At 35.4% G+C, this 22,461-nt stretch overlaps 3 protein-coding genes and 1 pseudogene across 3 annotated transcripts; 3 read left to right on the forward strand and 1 right to left on the reverse strand.

Moving 5' to 3' along the window:
- Nucleotides 1-5,353: 5,353 nt before the first annotated feature.
- LOC107892818 (cytochrome b5-like) lies at nt 5,354-7,436 on the reverse strand (annotated as a pseudogene).
- Nucleotides 7,437-9,063: 1,627 nt separating this feature from the next.
- LOC107890485 (26S proteasome non-ATPase regulatory subunit 1 homolog A) lies at nt 9,064-15,456 on the forward strand. The gene is made up of 13 exons (XM_016814936.2): nt 9,064-9,584; nt 10,228-10,297; nt 10,720-10,825; nt 11,033-11,144; nt 11,221-11,389; nt 11,572-12,047; nt 12,158-12,293; nt 12,385-12,633; nt 12,851-13,071; nt 13,159-13,417; nt 13,576-13,808; nt 13,913-14,429; nt 14,784-15,456. The coding sequence occupies exons 1-13, from the start codon at nt 9,430-9,432 to the stop codon at nt 15,108-15,110; spliced, it is 3,030 nt and encodes a 1,009-aa protein (XP_016670425.1). The 5' UTR covers nt 9,064-9,429; the 3' UTR covers nt 15,111-15,456.
- Nucleotides 15,457-16,132: 676 nt separating this feature from the next.
- LOC107890486 (60S ribosomal protein L13a-4) lies at nt 16,133-18,199 on the forward strand. The gene is made up of 4 exons (XM_016814937.2): nt 16,133-16,522; nt 16,905-17,021; nt 17,129-17,216; nt 17,842-18,199. Exons 1-4 carry the CDS (start codon nt 16,251-16,253, stop codon nt 17,983-17,985), a joined length of 621 nt encoding a protein of 206 aa, XP_016670426.1. The 5' UTR covers nt 16,133-16,250; the 3' UTR covers nt 17,986-18,199.
- Nucleotides 18,200-20,286: 2,087 nt separating this feature from the next.
- On the forward strand, nt 20,287-21,943 carry LOC107892433 (probable pectinesterase 29). The gene is made up of 5 exons (XM_041101262.1): nt 20,287-20,745; nt 20,826-20,979; nt 21,071-21,277; nt 21,379-21,626; nt 21,713-21,943. Exons 1-5 carry the CDS (start codon nt 20,540-20,542, stop codon nt 21,879-21,881), a joined length of 984 nt encoding a protein of 327 aa, XP_040957196.1. The 5' UTR covers nt 20,287-20,539; the 3' UTR covers nt 21,882-21,943.
- The last annotated feature ends 518 nt before the right edge of the window (nt 21,944-22,461 follow it).

A 22,461-nucleotide genomic window follows, 5' to 3' on the forward strand; every position in this document is an offset into this window, starting at 1 on the left:
CTGAAGGATGTTAAGTTTGAATGGACTGAGAAGTGCCAACAAAGTTTGACAAGTAAAGGCATTGTTGACGGAAGCTCCTATCTTAGTACAGCCGGAACCGGTAAAGAATTTGTGATTTACAGTGATGCATCCTTGAATGGGCTCGGTTGTATACTCATGCAGGAAGGAAAGGCAATTGCTTATGCCTCTAGACAATTGAAGCCACATGAGAAAAATTATCCGACACGTGATTTAGAGCTAGTTGCTATTGTATTTGCATTGAAGATTTGGAGACATTATTTGTATGGTGAAAGGTGACGGATATTTACCGATCATAAAAGCTTGAAATACTTGATGACTCAAAAAGATTTGAATTTGAGGCAAAGAAGATGGTTGGAATTGCTTAAAGATTATGAGTTAGTGATTGATTATCACCCAGGTAAGGCAAATGTAGTTGCTGACGCTTTAAGTAGGAAACTTTTATTTACATGCGAGCTTTGAATACCAATTTAGCCATGTCAGATGATGGTTCTATTTTAGCTGAATTGAGAGCTAAACCGGTATTTCTTGAAGAGATTTGTGAAGCTCAGAAAAATGATAATGAGTTACAAGCTAAAAGAGCTCAATGTGAGTCAGGCATAGAATCAGATTTCTGGATTGGTTCTGATGGTTGTTTGATGTTTAGAGACAGAATTTGTGTACCAAAGAATGATGAGCTTATTCGGAAGATTTTACAGGAAGCACATAGCAGTCCTTTATCTATTCATCCAGGCAGTACAAAAATGTATAATGATTTAAAAAATTGTATTGATGGGTAGGAATGAAAAGAGATATTTCAGAGTTTGTTTCTAGATGCTTGATTTGTCAATAGGTAAAGGCCGAACATCAGGTACCCTCAGGATTATTGCAGCCTGTGCTAGTTCCGAAATGGAAATGGGATCGAGTTACTATGGATTTTGTGACAGGATTACCGTTTACACCGAGAAAGAAGATGCAGTATGGGTTGTGATTGATAAGTTAACGAAGTCGGCTCATTTTATCCCAGTTCGTATGGATTATTCACTTGACAAGTTGGCGAGTTGTATATTTCAGAGATAGTCAGCTACATGGGGTACATTATCGATCATTTCAGACAGAGATCCAAGATTTACTTCACGGTTTGGAAGAAATACAAGAGGTTTTGGGCACAAAGTTGAGTTTTAGTACAGCTTTCCATCCTCAAACCGACGGTCAGTCAGAGAGAGTTATTCAGGTACTTGAAGATATGCTTAGATGTTGTGTATTAGAATTTCAAGGTAGTTGGGAAAATACTTACCATTGGTAGAGTTTGCCTATAATAATAGTTACCAGTCAAGTTTGAAAATGACACCTTATGAAGCTTTGTATGGACGTAAATGCCGTACACCTTTATATTGGACAGAGCTTAAAGAAAGCCAGATTTACGGGGTTGATCTAGTTAAAGAACAGAAGAAAAAGTGAAAGTTATCAGAAATTGTTTAAAAGCAGCTTCAGACAAGCAGAAGTCGTATGCAGATTTAAAAAGAAAAGAGATCGAATATCAAGTTGGTGACAAAGTTTTTTTGAAAGTATCCCCGTGGAAGAAAGTTCTCAGATTTGGCAAGAAAGGCAACTAAGTCCACGTTTTATTGGACCGTTTGAAGTAATTGAGAGAGTCGGACCATTAGCATATCGGTTAGCTTTGCCGATTGAGTTAGAGAAGATTCATAATGTATTTCATGTGTCTATGCTACGTCGTTATCGTTCAGATCCATCACATGTGATTTCTCAGACAGAGGTTGAGATTCAGCCAGACATGACTTACGGTGAAGAACCGGTAAAGATTCTAGCTCGAGAGGTAAAGCAATTAAGGAATAAAAGTATTGCACTTGTGAAAGTACTATGGAATAGACACGGGGTAGATGAGGCTACATGGGAACCCGAAGAGGATATGCGAAAACAGTACCCAAATCTCTTCACAGGTAAGATTTTCGGGACGAAAATCCCTAAAAGGGGGGAGAATGTAACATCCCAAAATAGGGCCTAAACGGAATAGTGGTTGCGAAACCACAAATCCGAGGTAGAAAATTTATTTTATTATTATTTTAAGGTTCATGGTATGATTGCATGATTGTGTGAAAATTTCGTGATGAAATTCCATGCATAAAGTGCTTAAGTTGAGGTTAGGGACTAAATTGAATAATTTGCAAAACTTGCATTCTAGAAGTTTTTAGTATGAAATTACTTTGGAATATTAATTAGGAGGGTTTAAATAACAATTTGACCAATTTTAAGTTCATGGACAAAAATTAGGACATGGAAGGAATTTTTGAAAGTTTAGTAAGGAGGGGTAATTTGGTCATTTGGATATTAAATGAATTAAATAGGGAAAAATAACACAAAAATGGTCATCTTCTCAATTAGTTTCTGCCGATTTTTGCTCTCCTCCATAGCTGGGGTTTCTTCAACTTTCAAGCTTCATAGTAAGTGATTCCAGCCCGTTTTAATGATCTTTACGTTTTTGAAGTCCGGTAACTTGATTAAGCTTATTCTAGCAATAATTCAGCCTAGGGTTCACATTTGGAAAATACCCATGGCTGAAATTGTGTATTTTGGTGTTTTATGATAGAATATGAGGTTTTAAATTATGTTAAACAACTTATGCTACTCGGTTTAAGTGAAAACGAGTAAAAGGGCTTAAATTGGAAAAAATACCAATAGTCATAAGTATATGTTAGAGTGTGATTTTGATATTGCCATAGAAGGGAAAAATGATCAGCATGTCATAAAACATAAGAAAATAGGATGAAGTTTAATTTACGAGCCTTGGGGTAAAAGTGCAAATATGTGAAAGTTTAGGGGTAAAAATATAATTTTACAAAAGTTTGGGTCAAGGACTGTTTTAATAAATGTGAATATTAAATAAGTTAAAATTTCTATTATAGATCAAGAAGAACGAAATTCGGGAGTAGATCGGGGAAAAGAAAAAGTAAAGGACTAAATTGTAAAGTTTAGTCACATTTTGTATCAAGGTAAGTTTACAGTAAATAAATGCAATATTCTTTTATTTTACATTATTATTGTCAATTTCCAGCATTTATATATTTATGTTATGAAAATATTTAAAGTCGAATTTAAGGTGAAGTGACAGAGGAAAAGTGTTAGAAAGCTCCGGTTGAACCCTAGGAATGTTAGGATATTAGGGTTGACAGGACAGAACAGAAATGAGCCATGTAAGTCCATATTAGAAATATGGCTTTGGAGACAGGATTGAGCCATGTAAGTCCATATTATATATGGCATTGGAGACAGGAATAATTCATGTAAGTCCATGTTAAAGACATGGCATTGGCAGGATATTGATAGACAGGAACGACCCTAGTATCCTTAGTATTCCGAGTGGTTCAACGGGTCAGGGTACGAGTTAAATTACAGTGAATTAACAGCAAGGGAAAAGTAGATTATATTTATGAAACGGAAAGGTCAGGTAAGAAAGAAGGTAAGGGAATAAAGAAGAAGATAGAAATTGAGAAGTAAAGAAATTTATGATGTTAGATGATATTATGCATAATTATCCATTATGTTGAATGTTGTGATTTATTTGCTTGTAAGCTTACTAAGCCTAGTGCTTAATCTCTTTATTTTCTTCTTCTTAAAGTACTTATCTAGTCACTCGGGGATCGAAGGAAACGTCGGAGGCCGATCACACTATCAAAGAAATAACTCGGTATAACTAGACGTTTTGTTTTGGGTATGGCATGTATAGAAACTTAGCTACTTTTGGTATAATATGAATAATGAGTGATGTGTAAGTAGTTGATGATGTATGGTTATTAAAATGATTAAGGATGAAGGTGTTTGTTGTTATGAAAGATTAGGTGATAAATTATGCATGGAAATCATAAAAGGATAAAATTTTGCAAAAAAAAACAGAATTCAGGCAGCACAGTGACGTGAATTTGAAAAATCACCCAAGATAGTATAAAATGAATTAGAGGGTGAATGATATATGGAATTAAAGCTTGTTGAGTCTATTTTCATGGAAAAATAACGGTGTAGGAAAAGAAATTTATATTTTAAGATATGTGAATTTTAGTAAGATAGGGTCAGAACTATTTTTGGAGTCCCCTAATCTGAGTTTAGAAAATAATTACAAATTGTACAAAAATGGTTATGAGTTGAAATTTACATGCTTAGATTCCTTAATGAGTCTATTTTCTATAGAAACAAGTAAGAACTTCATATGAAAATCCTATAGCGAGAAAACTTATTTTTAGTGACTAGAGGTCAGGGCAGTCTGGTGGTGACACAGGGGAGACTTTAACTAATAAACTGTACTAATTTGCTGAACAAAAAATTCTAAAAATTTTATGGTGAGTAGATATATGAGTCTAGTTTCAGGGAAAATTTACGGGATTAAATTTCGAGTTCTTTAGCTCAAGTTATAATTAATTTAGTAACTGCTGCGCGACTAGACAGATTTGCTGCGAATAATGAAATAAATTTTCAAACCTAGTTTTTATGCTCCGAACTGGTAAGATAAGCCAAGTAATGCCTCATGCTCGACTCCAGAAACGGTCTCGGGTAAGGGGTGTTACAGGTAGTTTGATGTACGCAATGGTTTGCACGAGACCAGACTTGGCTTATGCCGTTGGTACAGTTAGTCGGTTTCTTTCTAATCCAGGCAGAGAGCATTGGAATGCAGTGAAGTGGATTATGAGATATCTTCGTGGCACTTCCAACATGAAACTTTGTTTCGGCAATGAGAAACCTGTTCTTGTTGGGTATACAGATTCAGACATGGCCGGAGACATTGACTCGAGGAGATCTACTTCAGGTTACTTAATCACTTATGCAGGGGGAGCTGTGGCATGGCAATCGAGACTGCAAAAGTGTGTTGCATTGTCCACCACCGAATCAGAGTTCATTGCAGCAACCGAAGCGTGTAAGGAGATGCTTTGGATGAAGAAGTTTGTGCATGAGCTTGGTTTTACTCAGGAGAAGTATGTCCTGTACTGTGATAGCCAGAGTGCTATTCATCTTGGTAAGAACTCAACTTTTCATGCTAGATCTAAGCATATTGATGTGAGGTACCATTGGATACGAGATGTTCTTGAAGCTAAGCTGTTAGAGCTTGAGAAGATACACACTAATGATAATGGTGCTGATATGTTGACGAAGGCCTTACCAAGAGGAAAGTTTGAAGCATGTTGTTTGACCTCCGGCATGGAGGCATTCCCCACATAGTTGGAGGGGGAGATTTGTTGGGTATAGGTCCCACTATGTGGGAAAAACCCATATTTTCTGCCACAATGTTTTGCCTTTTTTTGGTTTTGTCAAAAGCCAATTTTTTGGCCTTTTAACGTGGGAGTGGGCAGCATTCTTAATTGAGAGAAAAATTCTCAATTACATCCAGAGAGAAAAACAGAGAGTGAGATTGAAGCTTGGTGCAGCAGCGATCAACTCCTCGATCGAAGGTCCATCCGTGGTTCGATTGAGCTGATTTTTGGACAGCAGCTAGGCGATAAGGTGTTCTTGACTTTGTACGGTCGGATTTTTCATCCGAGTCTTTTAGCGTCGGAAATACCCATTTTTCAGCAGCTGCGTTTTTTGGTGATGTTCTCTCATTTTTCTCTCTTTTGCTAAAGATTACATATTGTTAGCCTTGTCGGAGTTGAATGCTTGTTGTAGGCTTGATATTGTGATCTTGTAGCCGAACATTTGATGATAGTGGAGCTCTTTATCGGACTCTAAAGTCCCGTGGTTTTTACCCTTAATTTAGAGGGGTTTTCCACGTAAAAATATCGGTGTCTCTATTTATTTTTGTTGTGGTTGCATTAGTTGATTTGTGGTTGATTAAGGTTGCTAGAGAACATATCTTGTGCTATTGTGCTTGCCATAATTTTTGACAGGAGTTATAAGGAGAGAAAGAACACCGGTTGTGCTTTCGCTTTGTTTCGGTTGTTCGGTTTCTTCCCAACAGATGCAGCCCGTGAGTATGAGCAGAAACGATGTTTCATCGAGTCATGACTGACTGCTTCCATTAAACCTCTCATGTATAAAATGGTTGATGGTATTTCTGGTACTGGTGGGGATAAGCTTTTCTTATTGGTAATGCATTGGAAGGTTCTTGTATTTCATTATCATGTCCATTCTGCACTTTTTAACTTTGTTTCTTGGGAGAATTGTCAATTTAAACGGGTTATAGATGCTCAAAAATGGAGGACAGATATTATTACATGATACAAAGGGGTATGTTTTAATCTTTTTCCTATTTGCTATGCTCTATTGTAAGCATCATATTTTCAGCTTTATGGATTGTTCATACTCAACAGAATGGACTTCAATTGTTGTCTTTAAAATCAGGGTTACAAACATGCAGGTCCATAAAATTATACAACCAAATTTAAGATTATTTGAGCCTTTTCATAGAAGATAAGCATAAATGAAACCCGAGTTTTTCCAGACTTTTTAAGACGATTGGGGGTAGAGATGAATACCGACGGCTAAACACAAGATGGCAAGGGGAACTAAGAACTGAAGGAGCTTGATGATGAACTCGAACTACTTGTCTTGATTACTGTTCGGGGGTTTATATGTCGTCTTCGTAGGGATGGTTGAGATGTCGATCTCTCCGACATAGTATTGATCCAGCATGTCTCGTGCGCTATCACTGTGTCCAACATCCTCAAAATCATCAGTGGCATACTTCCCTGTAACATATACAGGCAGTAAAACCATATCAACCTCTTTGCACAATACTTCATTGCTCCGACACGTCATCCAAGTATCTTAGGCAGTATACATAATGATAGCGAAAGTCAGATGAAAATAGACCCAAAGTTTGTACCTGTTGCTGATAACAACACTTCGTCGCCACCAGGATGGTCTTTCAAATACTTTGTCACATCGTAAACCTGTTGCACGAATGAGGCCGACACTAATATGAATAAATCGTGCTCTTCAAACATATTGTGAAATCTATTACTATAGACAAAAGTATGGAAGTTTGTCACTTTGGATTGAACTCATCTTTGATTGCAGCAGATAAGGGTCTTGTTTTCTTTTAAAGACACTAAAACCTGAGGTCAAGTTTCACGACATAGGTGCATATACAGAGAAGAGCTTTTGGTTTTGGAGATCATAATTGCATGATCAAACACATTAAGCCATCATAATGAAAAACAGGGAGATCAGAAAAGAAGACCTTGTCATTGATGATGAGCCAACAATCTTTGGGGGTGTTGTGCTCAGAGACTTGAGCCAAAGTGAACACCTTTCCATCACCACCCATTTTTCTTTTTGCTTCTTTTGCGGTTGAATACTTTAACCCCTCTTTCTCTCTCAACATCGCAGGTTTATAAGCAAGAGCAAATATATATGTAATAAAGGAGTGAAAAATACTGGGAAAGAGAGATTTGAGAGAGAACAAGTGGGCAGTTTTTAGTAGTGACCTGGTAATAATAAATGTGGGAGAAACAAACAGGGCAGGACAAGTCATATTTGCAATAATTTGCGAATGAAACCGACGCAATTTTATTGTGGTTGGATTTTTTTCCATGCGATTAATTACAAAATAAAATTAAATTCTACAAATAAAGGAAGAATCGAAAATAATTAGAAATTAAATTTTCAAATGTGGAATTGGGCAAGATTAGAGATTCGAATGTGTGTAATTGTACGTGATGGGTTTCATTGAAGATGTAGTGTCGAGTTAGATACCGAAAATTTAAATTTAAATAATCTTTTGTGTATGAAAAAAATTATGTACCATAAATATCTATGAATGATATTATATAATTTTAAATAATTTTTATATAAAAATAGATAAGCAATTTTAAATAAAAACATAATAGAATTTTGATGTCTACCATTGAAAGAAAGTTCACTCTTTATTTTTATTCGACGTGTATTGGTGCTTCTATATTTTTAATAACCCGCTTAAATGATATATTTCACAAATTCTTGAGCATAATTTTTTCAAAAATATATATATATATATATTTCGACTAAAAACTTGGGACATTAATATTTCTTTATAATAAACAAATTTATTAATACAAAACTTATAATTGAACATGATATCTTTTATTCAAAGCACAATTCAATGAAACTCGACATTTTTAAGTAGATTTTAAGGATTTATGAAGACACTTAAAAAGTTTGGATGGGCTTTCTATTAGTGGCAAAATTTAAAGATTAATACCTTTCCAATTATGAAGTAAATTAATGATTGGAGTGATTAAGATTCAACATTATTTTCTATATCTTACAATGCATTTTGTTTCATCAACGATTGTCCACTGCAACTTACAGTATAAACTCTATATTTATTGTAGCTCACATTATGTTTGTTATTCTTAAGATTAACGTGCATGGAGAGAACAGCGTTCAACTAAACATTGTCTGTGCTACATAGTCGTTAAAGCTCATTAACATGTCTTTTGTTAAAGGATCAGTAATCATTAATTCGATGTTAATGTGATCAATTATCACTTCGTTCTTTTCACCACTTTCATTATTTCTAGTAAAAAAAAATAATAACTAAATCATCGCAGTATTTGTAGTTTATGGCTTAGACAGAATTAAGAAACCCTAATATATATATAAAAACACGCTTCAACTGTACTTTGTTTAAGATGGTCTCAAAGCAATAAATAAACTTGACTTCCATAATAGAAGTACTCATCAAAGTCTATTTTGCACTCCATACTTGTGTTGTATGTATACCATATCGCATAAGAGGAAGGTAAGAATAATTGAGTTGATTTTACATTCCTCAGATTTACCAGAAAAAGGAACAAGATTAGCGTTGTTGATTGGAAACAAGAAAAACACATAATTAACCCCTTAATGTATTAAGTGGGAGTATGACTTCTTCAACAACAAAAATATTGTCTCAATTTTATCGTGAGTTTTTTCTGTCTATTCTTATTGAAAACATTTGTTATGCTGAAAATATAAGCAAAAACAACTGTCAAGCACAACATTTGATTGCCAAAAGCCTCGTACAATATGCCAAGCTTGTTAGACTGACAACTGGCCATTGTGTAAAAGGACTTAATTTACAAAGGACTTAATTGTGTAAAAAGAAAAACTTCCGAGGCTAATGTTTAAAACTTAAAAGTTGCAAAAATCGATTTCTTTTCCTTCAAGACAAATGTGTATTCTTATTTCCCTCTTCGATCAGATTCAGGGGAAAAAAATTGCTCCTAAAATTTCCAGTTTTTTCTTCCTAAACCTAAGCGAGTATTTTCCATTGCTTTCTTTCTCCGTCATCGCTTCATCCTCGGCGTTCGTCTCCGAATCGTCGCCGGCTCTCTTCTACTGACGAGATACGAAAGCTAAACTCTCCAATTTACCCCTTCTTTTTATTCTTTTATTGGCGAAACCCCTCCAAAAAAAAAAAAAGAAAGTTTGGGTTTTTTTATTTTATTTTGTGGAAGGATAAAAATGGCGGCTGCTGCGGCGACGATGGTTAGTTCAGCTGGAGGGTTGCTGGCGATGCTTAACGAGAGCCACCCTCAGTTAAAATATCATGCCCTTTCTAATTTGATTAGCTTCGTTGACCAATTTTGGCCTGAGATCTCCACCAGCGTTCCTATCATGTAAGTCTCGAGTTTTTTTCTGCTGTATTTTTCTTTGTTTAGCTAGGGTTTAGGCTTTGGTTGTTTTGATCTGATTGTTAGGTGGGAAAATTGAATGAACAGAAGTGAAGAAAGTTCTTTTTGATGTTTTGATTTAGTTACTCTAGAAAATACCGAAATTTAGTTTGAATTTAGTAAGTTAAGTGGGTAAAATTCAATTTTTGATTGAGCTTGGGTTGGTTTACTTGTTTGTGGAGATTTCGCATGTTTAATTTTTTTGGTTTAGCTGGAAAAGGTGAAATTTGGATTCAACTAAATTGTGGCCTTTCTGGGCATTTAGTAATCCATTGCTTTAGTCAAGCTATATGTTCTGCACAAGTAAGTTCAAATTAGGAAGAATTGAATGCAACTATTTTGCAATGTGGGTAATAGTTTGATCACTTAGGACATTGAACTTTTGAGTGAATACAAACAATGGGGACGATGATTTTTGAAAATTTCCACTGGATTATGAGTCATTTGTTCACTTTATTTGGAAAATTCCGTTCATAGTTTTGTAGAAGTTATGTAGCCTGCATTCTGCAATGGGAGTGTTTCTGGTTCAAAAATAGTGCACTTCATGAGTTTTGGATGTGAATACTGATCATATTCCCGTGTTTTTCAGAGAAAGCTTGTATGAAGATGAGGAATTTGGCCAGCATCTGAGACAACTTGCTGCTTTGCTTGTCTCGAAGGTCTTTCTCTTGTCTATCTGTCTGTATGCATGTTCATGTTGGTGACCAAATGCTTGTAGTAGCATGATTTCTGGAAATTAAACCACTTGGGTTCTTCTAGTAAAGGGGAAAAATCTGCACTCCTTGATTTGCATCTTTTGCTTTTCCTGGACAAGTTTTCCTACTCAACGTTGCTGATTTTGCAAATATTAGTGACCCCCAAAAAATGTTCCACTTCTGTAAACTAACAGAAAAAAGTGGTATAATGTTAATATATAATTGTCAAAACAACGCTGCGGTTATATTTGTGGAACATTATTAGCATTGCTTTTAAATTTGTAGATGAGAAGTAATAGAAGTTTATGCTTTCTCTCTTATTTTTTTATTTGATTTTGACTTTGTTGACTTTTCACATATTTAAGGGATATTCTAATTTTCTTCAGGTCTTTTATTACTTGGGTGAACTCAATGATTCATTGTCTTATGCTCTTGGAGCCGGTCCCCTTTTTGATGTTTCCGAGGATTCTGATTATATTCATACTCTTCTTTGTAAGAACTTCAATTCATTTGCTATATCTTGTGATCACTAACAGCAGGTTGATTAATTGAAATTTGTTAGCATGTTGGTTGTGGTTGTATTTCACTGCATTTTATTTATCTGGCTAGTCTCAACATTCATTTAGTGTTGATTATATTTATTTCATTTGTTTTAAATTGGGTATTCCAAGCAGCTGATTTTTGTGCTCTTAATTTTAGCCAAGGCAATAGATGAGTATGTCAGCCTTCGGTCAAAGGCAGCAGAATCAAGTAATGAAGCAGCAATGGTTGACCCTAGGTTGGAGGCAATTGTAGAGAGAATGCTGGATAAGTATGTAGAGCTTTCTTTCTTATCCGATGACATATTTTGGAGTTAGTTTTGCTGTCTTACTATTTTTTTCATTTAGGTGTATCATGGATGGAAAATACCAACAAGCCATGGGAATTGCAATTGAGTGCCGGAGACTGGATAAACTTGAGGAAGCAATAACAAGGAGTGACAATGTTCATGGGACCTTAGCATATTCCATTAATGTCTCTCATTCGTTTGTGTATCGCCGAGAATATCGACAAGAGGTAAGAAGTTTAGTAGTTCATAGAACATCTGTATTTTGTATAAATTGCATGGCCACCTTTTTCTTTTGACAATATTATTAGAACAATTAATATTGCCTTATTAGTTGCTCTTTTCTTGGAATTTGGTGCAACCTAGCAAATTCTGCAAGATCCTTAATGCCTGTATTCTTTGATTCATGCAGGTGCTTCGGCTTCTTGTTAAAGTTTATGAAAAGCTTCCTTCTCCCGATTATTTGAGCATTTGTCAGTGCCTCATGTTCTTGGATGAACCTGGAGGTGTTGCAAACATATTGGAGAGACTTCTTCGTTCTGAAAATAAGGAGGATGCTCTTTTGGCTTTCCAAATTGCGTTTGATCTTGTGGAGAATGAGCACCAGGCTTTTCTCTTAAATGTAAGAGATCGCCTTTCAGCTCTCAAATCTCTGCCTTCAGAATCCGTACAGCCAGGCTACAGTGATCCTGCTACTGCTCAAAATGAAAATTCTACTGCTCCAGAGGATGTTCAGATGACAGATGAATCTTCTGCTGTTACAAAAAGTGTTCATGAGGCAGATCCTAAAGAAGTTATGTATGCTGAGAGGCTGACAAAAATCAAAGGAATTTTGTTTGGAGAGACATCCATACAATTGACTCTGCAGTTTTTGTTCAGTTATAACAAGTGAGGCATCAATGTTTTTTGTGCTATCTTCCAGTGGAACTAAATTATCACGTTTCTTTTTTATATTTACATTACAAGCTGTTGAATAGTTTGCATTTGTCTCGTCTTAGATCTGATCTACTGATTTTGAAGACAATAAAGCAATCTGTTGAAATGAGGAATAGCGTTTGTCACAGTGCCACAATCTATGCTAATGCGATAATGCATGCTGGAACAACTGTTGATACTTTCCTGAGGGACAATTTGGTAAGGCGTTTTTCTGGCCTCATCTTTTCTTTCACTCTTTTAGACTATTGTATGTATTGGGTGTACTTAACCTTGAGGCTCTGATCATCAGGACTGGCTGAGTAGAGCCACCAATTGGGCTAAATTCAGTGCAACTGCTGGGCTTGGTGTTATTCACAGAGGACATCTGCAGCAGGGGAGGTCTCTGATGGCTCCCTACCTGCCCCAAGGTGGGGCTGGTGGTGGTGGTAGTCCATACTCTGAAGGTGGGGCTTTATACGCTTTAGGTCTCATTCATGCCAACCACGGTGAGGGCATTAAGCAATTCCTTCGTGATAGCTTACGCGGCACGAATGTTGAGGTATATGATTCTCTTGGTCTCTAATAGTTTCTCTTTTTATTACCCATAGATCTTTAAGTAAAGAGAAAATTTTAAGTGCCAACTTTCCATCTACTCACAAGAGTACATGCTTGTCAATTTATTAAGCTCGATCCCATTGTAGTTGGACCGTCCAATTGTTGGACAAAATAGCATTACCCTTGAGTAAGTCTGAAGTCAATATGGGGTACTTATGCAGGTTATCCAACATGGAGCATGCTTAGGTCTTGGTTTGGCAGCTCTGGGGACTGCTGACGAAGAAATATACGATGACATCAAAACTGTGCTTTATACTGACAGTGCTGTCGCTGGTGAAGCTGCTGGCATCAGTATGGGTTTGCTTATGGTTGGAACTGCAAGTGAGAAGGCAAGCGAGATGCTTGCTTATGCACATGAAACACAACATGAGAAAATTATCAGGTAAGGTTAGACTTTTGTGCTCTTGGTATTGAGGTGGATTTTATTGTGCTAGCGGTCTTTACATGTGTTGTTCCCATACGTTCTCAGGGGTTTAGCATTAGGGATAGCTCTTACAGTTTATGGAAGGGAAGAAGAAGCGGATACATTAATTGAGCAGATGGCTCGGGATCAAGATCCTATACTACGTTATGGTGGTATGTATGCACTAGCATTGGCCTATAGGGGAACTGCTAACAACAAGGCCATTCGTCAGCTGTTGCACTTCGCTGTATCAGATGTGAGTGATGATGTTAGGAGAACTGCTGTTTTAGCTCTGGGGTTTGTCCTTTACTCGGAGCCAGAGCAGGTATGTGCTGCTTTACCTCATTTGTGTTGGTGTGGTATGATCGATATTTATTTCCCCTTTTACCCCATGTTTTTCTAACTCTAGTGTATCTTTGCAATTTGTCATTGGGCTATAAGAATTTCTGAAGATCTCATTGTTTTGCATGTTTAATTCTGCAGACTCCTCGAATTGTCTCCTTACTATCTGAATCATACAACCCACATGTTAGATACGGTGCGGCACTTGCAGTGGGCATTTCATGTGCTGGCACAGGATTGAGTGAGGCCATATCATTGCTAGAACCCTTAACATCAGATGTTGTTGATTTTGTTCGCCAAGGTGCCCTCATTGCAATGGCTATGGTCATGGTCCAGACCAATGAAGCCAGTGATTCTCGTGTCGGAACATTCAGGCATGCTGTTATTCTATCTTGTTATTTTTCTTCCTGCCTTCTCGATGTGCAACTATTGTACGTATATGTGCGTTATCTGACTTCTTTTCATCTCCTTAATCTAGGCGACAATTAGAAAAGATAATACTTGATAAACACGAAGACACGATGAGCAAGATGGGAGCAATCCTAGCCTCTGGGATCCTTGATGCTGGTGGGAGGAATGTAACCATAAGATTGCTTTCCAAGACAAAGCATGACAAAGTCACTGCAGTTGTTGGTCTTGCAGTTTTTAGCCAATTTTGGTATTGGTATCCTCTCATTTATTTTGTGAGCTTGTCATTTTCACCTACGGCTTTTATTGGACTGAACTATGACCTGAAGGTTCCAAAATTTGAGTTCTTATCACATGCAAAACCTTCGCTTTTTGAGTATCCAAAACCAACTACTGTGCCCACCACCACATCTGCTGTTAAACTTCCAACTGCTGTCCTATCAACTTCGGCTAAGGCTAAAGCTAGGGCTAAGAAAGAGGCAGAACAGAAGGCAAATGCTGAGAAATCAACTGGAGCAGAGTCTTCTGCTGCTGCTAATACTGGAAAAGGGAAATCATCTAGTGAGAAGGATGGAGAAGCCATGCAGGTAAGATTTGTGAAGTTATCCTTAATTCTGTGGCTATATCTATACTATCCATTTGAGACTTTTTAAATCTTTCGTCTCGAATGATTTTTATATTATAGAATTTATAGTGGACTGGCCATCATTTCAGTTACTTGAGGATTTAATTTATAGTTTCAGAATATTAGGATTTACTGTAACTCGTAATTAGATTCTGTTGCAGTTGGACCTAAATTTCGTTACAACTCTAAGAACAAGGGACGAAATGAAGTGCATTGTTGCTAATATTATGATGCTAGTTTGATATCAGACCAGGTGACAATAAACCGAAACTTCTGTATGCTAACCTTCTGTCATTGATTCTTTAATATTGGACAGGTTGATAGCCCTCCAGAGAAGAAATCCGAGCCTGAGCCATCATTTGAGATTTTGACCAACCCAGCAAGAGTGGTTCCTGCTCAGGAGAAGTTCATCAAGTTTTTAGAAGACAGTCGATATGTGCCTGTGAAGTTGGCACCATCCGGATTCGTTCTTCTCAGAGACCTGTGCCCTAATGAACCGGAGGTGCTCTCTCTAACAGATGCACCCACATCCACGGCATCCCCGGCAGGTGGATCAACAGCAGCTGCAGGACAACAGAGTTCATCAGCCATGGCCGTTGATGATGAACCTCAGCCGCCTCAGCCATTCGAGTACTCATCCTGATTTTACCCAATCCTGGAACTGAAACAGGGCCAAGAATACTTTTATACTTGAGCAGTGCCTTTTGACATCATGGCTGTTCAACCTAGAGTGAAACTAGGAGAACTGATGCTCGATTCCCATCCTCAACTTAGGGACATTCTGAGTTTAGATTACATCATTCTTAATTCCACGAGGATATGTTTTACTTGGGTTAGGGTTGAACTTAATTTCCCTTTTCAGGCATGAGTGTGCGTTTTAAAGGATGTTGGTCCCATTGTTGATTGTTCCCTTTTTATCTTATGTTTTTATTCCTTTGGAAAGATAGTTGTATACATTTATACATGTTCAACCGTTATTCCCTTTTCAAGGTTTGGTTTCAGCAATCATTTTAGGGTTTAGCTGCAAAAAACTAAGATTTGCTCCCTCGGTTCATCAAACGATGTCTGATTTTATTATTTGCGTAGTCGTTGAAACCGAATCACTGGGTCATGTTGGTCTGAACAGAGATTAAATTGGTTGGACCGTGAAGAGTTATGGATCGGAATAAAAATAAAGAAGGTTAAATCAATTGAATTGGATTTTATAATTTTTTAATATATAAAATTTTCATTTTTATAAACTTTTAATAACTTGTTTAATTGAAAATAGATGAGTGGATTGGTTTGGTTTTAAAACCATAATCATCTGTGCTTAAATTGGAATTGGGTTTTTCTAATTAGGTTCCCTAAGTTTTCGATGGCATTAAAATATTTGAATTTCGACTTTCTACTTTTTTGCTTTGATTGGACTATTTCGAGTTGATAATTACTAAATTAAATTCAAAGGTTTTTTTATATTTATGAGTAATGGTCATTTTTCATATTCGATTATTTGTAAGATTTATCCTAAAATATAAAGCTTCCAAAAAAAAACAGAAAGAAAAAGAAAAGGATTTTTTTTCTAAGTTGAAAATGGTTTGTAAAATTGAGTAAATGGGCCGTGAAATTATGATTTTGGATTTAAGCCATTTTATATAAATAAAAACCTAAAACCCAACCCAATCTAAGATAAAAAATGAAAGCCGAACCCTAAAAACCCTAGTCAGGAATCGATATATTTTTGTTAGAATAGCATCAGCAGCAGCAGGCCTAAGCGATCAACCAACCAAAAAAGATAAACAAGATGGTTTCAGGGTCAGGGATCTGCGCCAAGAGAGTGGTTGTGGATGCAAGGCATCACATGCTAGGAAGGTTGGCTTCCATTTTGGCCAAGGAGTTGTTGAATGGCCAAAAAGTAGTGGTTGTTCGATGCGAAGAGATTTGTATGTCGGGTGGTTTAGTGAGGCAGAAGATGAAGTACATGAGGTTCTTGAGGAAGCGGATGAACACTAAGCCTTCTCATGGCCCCATCCATTTTCGTGCTCCTGCTAAGATCCTCTGGCGTACCATTCGTGGGTAATTTCTCTTTTTAACTCCCTTCTCTCTTTTGGGTTTCTTTAATGAAGGTTTTATTGTGAAGATTAGTTCTATTATTTGGTCATTGGATTTTTTTCATTGTAGAGTTTTGGATGAATTTTCTGTGTTCTCGTTGTTGTTTGGTTCTTAGGAAAATATAGGAAAGAAAGGAAAAAGAACTTATGAGTTTTGCTTGAGAATATGATTGCTGAATTTAGTGAATACTATAAGCTACAAGTATCTATGAATTTTATGCTGCTGAAGAAGGGTATTTTGCTTTTAATATGTACGGTTTATAAAGTATAAACACTGCTTTGCTTTGACTTGAATTATAGTGAACTTTAACTTTCCTTTTGATTATTGATATCTGTTTTGGTTAAAGCATGATTCCCCACAAGACCAAGCGTGGGGCAGCTGCTCTTGCTCGATTGAAGGCTTATGAGGGGATTCCAGCTCCATATGATAAGACAAAGAGGATGGTTATTCCTGATGCTCTCAAGTCAGTTTTGAAGCCGTCGTTTACTTCTTTCACATAGTTTAGAATTTAATTGCTTCAATGGCGAGTTATGTTTAATGTTTTTGTTCCTCTTTTGGTTTTTAAATTAGGGTTTTGAGGCTTCAGAAAGGACACAAGTACTGCTTGTTGGGCAAGCTTTCCTCTGAGGTTGGATGGAACCATTATGACACCATCAAGGTGAAGATTAGTTACCCTGTTCAAATACAACTTGTCTTTCAATGCTTTTTGCTTGACTTTTACTTTGGAACTATTTATATATTCATGCACGTGTGTGTGCATGTGTGCATATATATATTCATTTATGATCTGTTCTTCCTTACTTTCCTTATATGCAAGGCATTGAATATTGATGTTGGCTTGTTTTTGTTTAAAATTTATCAGTGCTTGAAGCTTATTTTTAGTGTGGTGCCAATAGAATAATTTTCTGATTAGTAAAACTCGGAAAAAGTTTTTAAAAAAAATTCTTACATGGAAGGAAAAGAAAACATCATTTTTATGTTTTGTATTCTCAGCCTATGTTGCTCAGGTTCTAGTATGAAATGTCTTACTCTAGCATGCGTATCTGACAGGCTGGCATTGGCCAACTTTTTCTAGGATATTTTTCTTATATTTTCACTGTCATATCCTCAAGTTCATGTCATTATTTCCATAAATGTTATTTGCTTGGATGAATTAGGCTTGTTATTTGTTGTGTGATTTTGAACTGTTTTAACCTTTTTGGTAACATATACAAGTATCTACACCCTGGGCCTTTGAGTTTATAACATCTTGTTACTCACGGCTGACCTATTCTTCTCTCCAGGAGCTCGAGAGGAAGAGGAAGGAAAGAGCTCAAGTGGCATATGAGAGAAGAAAGCAACTCACTAAACTTAGGGTTAAAGCCGAGAAGGTTGCTGAGGAGAAGCTTGGTGCCCAGTTGGAAGTTATTGCTCCTATCAAATATTGATTCAAAGATGATTGAAACATACTGGTTACGTTTCAGTGCACTTCCATAATGTGTTTTTGAGTTGCTCATAATTTTATTCCCCCAATCGTTTCAGGTAGATGCTATGCTATATATGTTCGTATGTTATCTCGGTGTTTTTCCTTCTTTGCTTGAGAAACATTTCTGTTTTCTAGTTTCTGTTTTTTGATATTTAACGTTTTTCGGGATTTGATCATGATTTTACTAGAACTAAGAGTCCAGTAGTCTTATCATTTGAGCAAACGACTATTAGCCTTTTACATTTTTTTGCGTACACCCTTTTCAGGTTGGTCATTTTAGCATCCGATTTCAACTGCATAATATAATTTGTTGTTTGCCGTTATACCGTTAATGCCTGTCAGAGAATGTCCGGTAATTTACCAATTTGACCAAACGGCTTATCCGTTGAATACTTCTGTCATTGGTTTCCTATCTTCGCATCTGATTGCAACACGGTTGACGTTACATGCATGTTAGGTTATTTTCAGCCATGGATCAGTCTTTAGTTCTTATTTATAAGGTGGGAATTATGCCATCGAATTGTAGATGTGCTTGATGGGTTTTGCCAAAGTCTTAATGGTGATCGAAGTGTTGAATCTTAATTCAGTCAATGTGCTCAGAAAATTAACATCTCTAATGGAATTCATCTGAAATTTACTTAGCTCGGAACTTAGGATCTATTTGATCTTATGAAAAAATAGAAAATTGAAAGTATGAAAGCAGATTTATATTTGGTTTTAAGAATTATGATTCTTTTAATTTGTTAAAAGAAAACCAATTCTCCGAGATTAACAACTAAAATAAGGTTATGTGATTTTACTTTATTATATAAATAATACATTGACAAATAATTATATTAATCTGATATGAAAATAAATGTATACAATTATTTCTTTAATTGTATGGAATTGAACTAAAATCAAGATTTTATGTATACATATTAATTCAAATTTAAAATTCATGTGTATAATTGTATCAAATCAAGATTAATATATTGGACCAAAATTTATGTATAAATTAAATATTTATTCTGAATGAAATAATAAATTAGAAACATGGGAATACCAATAAAAGAGGTGACCATTTTTCTTTTCCGAGTAGAAAATTTAAATGTAAGTACAATTTAATACATGGTATGAATGGTTGAGACCATACCCGCTGTAGAGTAAAACGTAAGAAAGAGTGGAACCCAAACATTTGACATCAATGGGAATGGGCATTAGTCATTAAGCTAATACGTAAGGGAATGGGTGTTGGTCATTAGGCTTTCACTAGCTGATGCATGAGAATAGAACCAAATATAAACCATGTGCACTTACTATATTTTGTAACCCTAATTATAGCTTTTGTAAATTAAAAGGAAACAAGGAAATGTGCTCATTTCGTAATTTGTATTTGTCAGGAGAAATTGGGAGAGAAAAACAACTGGTATTATGGTGGACCTAACCTAAACTAATAGGAGCATGTAAGCTCAAGGATGGTGGAAAAGTCAAATAAAATAAAGGATAGATAGAATTGTTGGGGTTAAGACTTTATCCATACTTGGTTATATTAGTTGAGGAATTTGAGAGAAAAATTAATTATAGTAGGTGAAATTATTCACATCTTTCATTCCTAAATCCAACTTTTTCTAAAATGAAACATAAATTTGAAGGCCATGTATAGACATGGTAATTTTAGATTGAAAACGTGATATAATAAAATCTATATAAATTTAAAATATTAATCTCGTTTTTACCATATTTGCTTATTCATAGTCCCTCGTTAACCCTTAAATAGGAAGATAATGCGTTTCAATACTCGAACCTACATCCTCTTGCATTAACAACAATATCAATGCTAATCAAATTAATACTCAATCGAATTAAAAAATAATACTGAATTTAACGTGGAAAAATAACAATAAAAGAAATTGAACATAGGAATGTGTCAAATTTTGTATAAAATAAATTATTGATGTATAAACTAGATTTCCTAACACTTGCAAATGCATGCGGTTGTTTTTTTAATGAAGAAAATTAAGCTCAAACTCAAGAAGAAAAAACAAGAATTAAGCAAATTGATTGGAGATAGCATTCCCTATGGATTATTATTATTATTATAAGGACAACATTAAAATTAAAATTAAAATAAAAAAGGTATCCTTTTTCATTTTAAATAGGTTCACATTTTATAAAATTTCCTTCAATTACATCATTCTTAATATTTTTAAAAACTATCGTCTTAAAAGAAATTCAAATCCAGACAACAAATCTTAAGAAAATAAGAAGAAGAAGAAACTACTAGAAAAAAAATGGAATGAGGGAGAAGTGAAAGGGAAGTAAAGAGAAAATTAAGGGTTAATTGAAATGAAATGAAAGAGAAAAAATTAGGGAAGAATTAAAAGGAAACTAAATCATATACTTAGTTATCACTGATACTTTCCCGTAATTGACTTTCAAGTTTCCCTCCAAACTATTTGACAGTTTCTCCTTTAAAAACTTTTCTAATTTCATTTCTAAAATCCCACTTTTTTCATAAGTTTGATCTTCACAAGATGACACTCAGTTACTGCTTCTTTTACACTCTAACCATTGCTTGTTTACTGTGTTTTCAACACAGACCAGCAGAAGCACAATGCAAAACATTATTTGTGGATCAAAAAGGGCGTGGTAATTATTCCAAAATTCAATCAGCTATAAACTCCATTCCATCAAATAATCTGTACTGGTTTTGCATCACTGTTAGTGCTGGTACTTACAGGTAATTCAATTATTTACTTATATATTTTCATTTCTTAATTCATTTTTCTGTTTATTTACTTGAAAATATTATGTATATAGGGAGAAGGTAAACATTCCATATGATAAGCCATATATAATTCTTAAAGGAGCTGGAAAAAGAAAAACTATGGTGGTTTGGAATGAGCCATATCTAGTATCTCCAACTTTCTCATCTTCTGCTGATAATATTGTTGTCCAATCCATTAGTTTTGTGGTACGAATTTAATCTTTTTTTCTTTTTTTTTTTTATATAATATAAAAAATACTTATTTTTCTCTTCTTTTTGTTTGTATATGAATATGAAGAATTCATACAACAGTCCAAGTAGTAAAAACCCTAGGGTTCCAGCAGTTGCTGCAATGCTTAGTGGAGACAAATGTGTGTTCCACAAATGTGGATTCTCAAGTGTTCAAGATACTTTGTGGGATGCTGCTGGTCGCCATTACTTCAAGGATTGTGTCATTGAAGGAGCTGTCGATTTCATCTTTGGTAATGCACAGTCTCTCTATGAGGTAATCCATGCAAACTTAAAATTCCATCTCATGCAAATTCGAAGAAAATGAAATGATGATTGCAATGCGATAAGGGCATGAGAATCTGTTACTATTTGTAGGGTAGCTCGATACGTTTTCTTGGTGAACTGTTGGAGCAAGGGATAGCAGGTTTCATCACAGCACAAGGAAGAGAAAACCCAAATGACTCAAATGGATTTGTGTTCAAGAACTGCAATGTGTACGGCAAAGGCACAACCTATTTGGGCAGACCATGGAGAGGATTTTCAAGGGTCTTGTTCTATAATTGCCAATTTTCAAACATTATCCATCCTAGTGGTTGGGATTCTTGGAACTTCGTTGGCAAAGAGTAAGTTTGAATTCATTTTTATGAGCTAGATGACATCTAATAAGTTTGGAGTTTGAATCTTAACATGTAACTGAAATGGTGTGTAGGCAACTTATAACATATGCAGAGCATGGAAACAATGGACCTGGGTCAGATACTTCAAAGAGGGTGAAGTGGGAGAAGAAGCTGGATGATGGAACTGTGTCTAAGTTTACAAGCATGTCTTACATTAACAGTGATGGCTGGTTACAAACCATGCCTACTAAGTATTTCTAGTCCTTGTTTCTTATCCAAAGCTCGTTTTGGTAGCTTTTTGTAATATCAAAACTATTCTACAATTTTCATCCTTTGTCTTTTTCTTTTTTAGTCCTTAATGCTTTTCGACTTTCTAAAAATTAGTTCGATTGAAATCTTTATTAATAGTATTATGTTATGTTTTAATATTTATCTATTGAGTTTTAGTAGTTTTAGTGTGAAATGTGATTTTGAAATAGGATTATGGTGAGAAGTTGTTATATTGAATTGTGCAATAATAAGATTAGGTATTCATAGCTTTTTAATTTTTATAATTTTTTTATTTCCTTTCATTGTAGCATCATGATTTTTAGTATTTATTTTTTGATACAATACTTAAAAAGATGTGAAATGTTGGGGTGAACTAAAAAAGTTCGAATAGAGTTGGATTTATAGTTAAGTGTCCTATAGTAAGAGTATTTATGAACCTTGTAGACCATTTCTATGGGGGTGGTGAAGGGTAGATTCCAATTGGTAGAATAAAGCCAGCAACCCCCTAAGGTCATCCTCCATTTGGAAGAAGTAGAAAATGAATAAATATAGTGATAATTTGATTCTATGT

The sequence above is a fragment of the Gossypium hirsutum genome, chromosome D09 (assembly GCF_007990345.1).
Source record: "Gossypium hirsutum isolate 1008001.06 chromosome D09, Gossypium_hirsutum_v2.1, whole genome shotgun sequence".
Lineage (NCBI taxonomy): Eukaryota > Viridiplantae > Streptophyta > Magnoliopsida > Malvales > Malvaceae > Gossypium > Gossypium hirsutum.

Excerpts from the sequence above, each read along its gene's own strand:
- LOC107890486 (XM_016814937.2), top strand. The coding sequence starts at position 16,251 with ATGGTTTCAGGGTCAGGGATCTGCGCCAAGAGAGTGGTTGTGGATGCA. Across the intron at positions 16,523-16,904 it reads CTCTGGCGTACCATTCGTGG|CATGATTCCCCACAAGACCA; the intron begins GTAATTTCTCTT and ends TTTTGGTTAAAG. Across the intron at positions 17,022-17,128 it reads GTTATTCCTGATGCTCTCAA|GGTTTTGAGGCTTCAGAAAG; the intron begins GTCAGTTTTGAA and ends TTTTTAAATTAG.
- LOC107890485 (XM_016814936.2), top strand. The coding sequence starts at position 9,430 with ATGGCGGCTGCTGCGGCGACGATGGTTAGTTCAGCTGGAGGGTTGCTG. Across the intron at positions 13,072-13,158 it reads CAACATGAGAAAATTATCAG|GGGTTTAGCATTAGGGATAG; the intron begins GTAAGGTTAGAC and ends ATACGTTCTCAG. Across the intron at positions 14,430-14,783 it reads AGGATGGAGAAGCCATGCAG|GTTGATAGCCCTCCAGAGAA; the intron begins GTAAGATTTGTG and ends AATATTGGACAG.
- LOC107892433 (XM_041101262.1), top strand. The coding sequence starts at position 20,540 with ATGACACTCAGTTACTGCTTCTTTTACACTCTAACCATTGCTTGTTTA. Across the intron at positions 20,746-20,825 it reads GTTAGTGCTGGTACTTACAG|GGAGAAGGTAAACATTCCAT; the intron begins GTAATTCAATTA and ends TTATGTATATAG. Across the intron at positions 21,627-21,712 it reads TGGAACTTCGTTGGCAAAGA|GCAACTTATAACATATGCAG; the intron begins GTAAGTTTGAAT and ends AATGGTGTGTAG.